Genomic DNA, 3039 nt, shown 5'->3' on the forward strand with positions numbered 1-3039 from the left:
GACCCATCGAATCAACCAAGGCTTTGCATACTTCTTTGCCATGAGATAGCAAAGAGTCGCATGATTTGTGTACACTATCACCTTGGATCCCAACAAATAAGCTCATAACTTCTCAAAGGCATAGACAATGGCAAGAAGTTCTTGCTCAGTTACCGTGTAATTCATTTTTGCTCCATTGAGTGTCTTGCTTGCATAATAGACCGGGTGAAGAACCTTGTTGTGATGTTTGAAAAGCATTGCTCCAATGGCTACACCACTGGCGTCACACATGAGCCCGAAAGGAAGAGACCAATCGGGTGTGACAATAATAGGTGTCGTGGTGAGCCTTTGTTTCAATTCCTCAAAGGCTTTGAGGCATTTCTTGTCAAACACAAATTTGGAATCTTTCTCAAGGAGTTTGCACATAGGAATTTCAATCTTAGAAAAATCCTTGATGAAACGCCTATAGAATCTGGCATGCCCTAAGAAACTTCAGACACCTTTTACGGAAGTAGGTGGAGAAAGTTTGGAAATAATCCCAATCTTAGCCCGGCCAACCTCTATGCCATGATTTGATGCCCCAATACAATGCCTTCATCCACCATGAAATGGCATTTCTCCCAGTTGAGCACAAGGTTGGTCTCCTCACATCTCTTTAGCACTTGTCTAAGATTGTTAAGACAATGCTCAAAAGAGTCACCTACCACCAAGAAGTCATCCATGAAAACCTCTAGAAAATCCTCCACCATGTCGGAGAAAATGGACATCATACATTTTTGAAAAGTAGACGGAGCATTGCACAAACCAAATGGTATCCGGCTAAAAGCAAAAGTCCCATAAGGGCAAGTGAATGTTGTCTTTTCTTGATCCTCCAATGCGATGTTGATTTGGTTGTACCCAGAATATCCATCAAGAAAGAAATAGAATGACTTTCCCGCTTGCCAATCAAGCATTTGATCAATAAAAGGCATAAGGAAATGGTCTTTGCATGTGGCACTATTGAGCTTCTGATAATCCATGCACACCCTCCATCCGGCATCGTTCTTGTTGGGATGAGCTCATTTTTATCATTTTCAACCACGGTCATGCCTCCTTTTTCGGCATACATTGCACCGGGCTCACCAAAAAACTATCGGCAATGGGGTAGACTACCCCAGCATCCAACCATTTGATAATTTCTTTCTTTACCACCTCTTGCATGAACGGGTTCAACCGTCGTTGATGTTCCACACTTGGTTTCGTCTCACTCTCCAAATTGATCTTGTGTTCACAAATTCCAAGGAGAATCCCTCGGATATCCACAATTGTCCATCCAATTGCTTGCCTATGCTCCTTCAAGACTTCCAACAATTGTTCTACCTACACATCATTCAACAAAGAAGAAATGATTACCGGTAAAGTATCATTTGAGCCAATAAATTTATACCTCAAGTGTGGTGGAAGTGGTTTGAGCTCTAATTGCAGTGGCTTAATAGTAGAAGGTTTTGCGGGAGGAGTGGCTCTATTCTCCAAGTCGAGAGAGAGCTTTGTCGTAGCATAAATGTAGGACCCAAGCCCCTCCATTTCATTTACCCATTCCATATATCCTTCCATATCTTCACCATCAAAGTTCACCAAGATAGCCGCCAATGCCTCACCGAGGCATTGTTCTTCCATCTTCATTTTAACTGCATCTTCCACTTCATCAACAACATCAATCACCGAGATGCTCTCATATTCATGTGGTAGTTTCTTACCCTTGCTTGCTTGGAATGTGACCTCTTCATCATTCACATGAAATTTGATCTCATTCTGCTATGAATCGATTAGTGCTCTTCTTGTGGCTAGGAATGGTCTCTCCAAAATGATAGGGATCTCTTTGTCAATCGTACAATCAAGAATTATGAAATTGGCGGGTAAATGAAACTTTCCCACTTTAACCAGCGCACCATCAACAATTCCTACCGGTCTCTTTATGGAACGATCGGCCATTTGCAATCTCATACTTGTGGGCCTTGGCATACCCAACCCCGCTTGCTTGTAAATGGCAAGAGGCATCAATTTGATGCTAGCCCCATTATCACAAAGGGCTCTTGCAAAGTCATGTGCCCCAATAGTACAAAGAATGGTAAAAGCTCCTCGGTCTTCTTTCTTTTGAACGGTAGATGTTGAAATGATGGAACTAACTCGGTGAGTCACATTCACCACTTTATTTTTTGTGGTTCTCTTCTTGGCAATCAAATATTTCAAATATTTAGCAAAACCTGACATCTCTTGAAATGCTTCCACAAATGGAATATTCATCGATAATTTCTTGAGAATGTCATAGAACTTTTCGAGTTTGCTATCATCAACCTTCCTAGCAAGTCCTTGAGGGAATGGAAGAGGAGGTCTAGAAATGGGTGGTAGAGTTTTTGGTGTCTCTTTTACCTTTTCCTTTACCTCGTCCCGGTTTTCTTGTTGCACTTTCAACTCTTCCGGACCCTTTTCAACTTCAACAAATCTTGGCTCTTCAACCTCAACTTCATGTTCGGACTCTTCAACTTCAACCACGTGTTCACTCCCTCCTTGTAGTACCTTCCCACTCCGAGTAGTAATCGACATGACATGAGAAGTTGGACCACTCCCACTACTTTTGGGGTTCGCAATTGTGTCACTTGGAAGTATCCCTTTTTTCTTTGAATTTTGTTCCCTAGAGAGGTCTCTCATTTGCATCTCCAATTTTTGAATGGATGCGGTTTGAGAACCAACAAACTAGGTCATATTCCTCATATAAGTGTCAGACTTCTCTTGATTTTGCAACAACCATTCAAGCATGCCTTCCAATTTAGACTCACTTGAGGAACCTTGATTTGAATATTGATCCTTTGGAGTAACATAAGGGTCCGAACTCCGATTTGGGAAGTTGTTGTTGTTGTTCCAATTACCTTGATTTGAGCCACCTTGGTCATTTCTCTATTGTTGGTTGCCTTGCCCTTGCGGGTGAGGCCTCTATTGATTTTGTTGTCCTTGACCTTGGTATTGTTGCCTTTGATATCCACCTTGAGAGTTGTTGACATAGTTTGCTTCCTCAAAATCTTC

General features: G+C 41.9%; 1 protein-coding gene across 1 annotated transcript; it reads right to left on the reverse strand.

The window, feature by feature from the left end:
• Positions 1-539: 539 nt before the first annotated feature.
• LOC138890382 (uncharacterized) lies at positions 540-2667 on the reverse strand. Its single transcript, XM_070173763.1, has 4 exons — positions 1983-2667; positions 1552-1739; positions 1102-1338; positions 540-986 (listed from the first exon to the last, which is right to left on the reverse strand). The coding sequence occupies exons 1-4, from the start codon at positions 2665-2667 to the stop codon at positions 540-542; spliced, it is 1557 nt and encodes a 518-aa protein (XP_070029864.1).
• Between the last annotated feature and the right edge of the window lie 372 nt (positions 2668-3039).

Source organism: Nicotiana sylvestris, chromosome 4 (assembly GCF_000393655.2).
Source record: "Nicotiana sylvestris chromosome 4, ASM39365v2, whole genome shotgun sequence".
Taxonomy (NCBI): Eukaryota; Viridiplantae; Streptophyta; class Magnoliopsida; order Solanales; family Solanaceae; genus Nicotiana; species Nicotiana sylvestris.

Coding starts and splice junctions, on each gene's coding strand:
- LOC138890382 (XM_070173763.1), bottom strand. CDS start 2,667: ATGAGAGACCTCTCTAGGGAACAAAATTCAAAGAAAAAAGGGATACTT. Junction 1,740..1,982: donor TTACAAGCAAGCGGGGTTGG/GTATGCCAAGGC, acceptor TGAATGATGAAG/AGGTCACATTCCAAGCAAGC. Junction 1,339..1,551: donor TGGAAGGATATATGGAATGG/GTAAATGAAATG, acceptor AATGATGTGTAG/GTAGAACAATTGTTGGAAGT.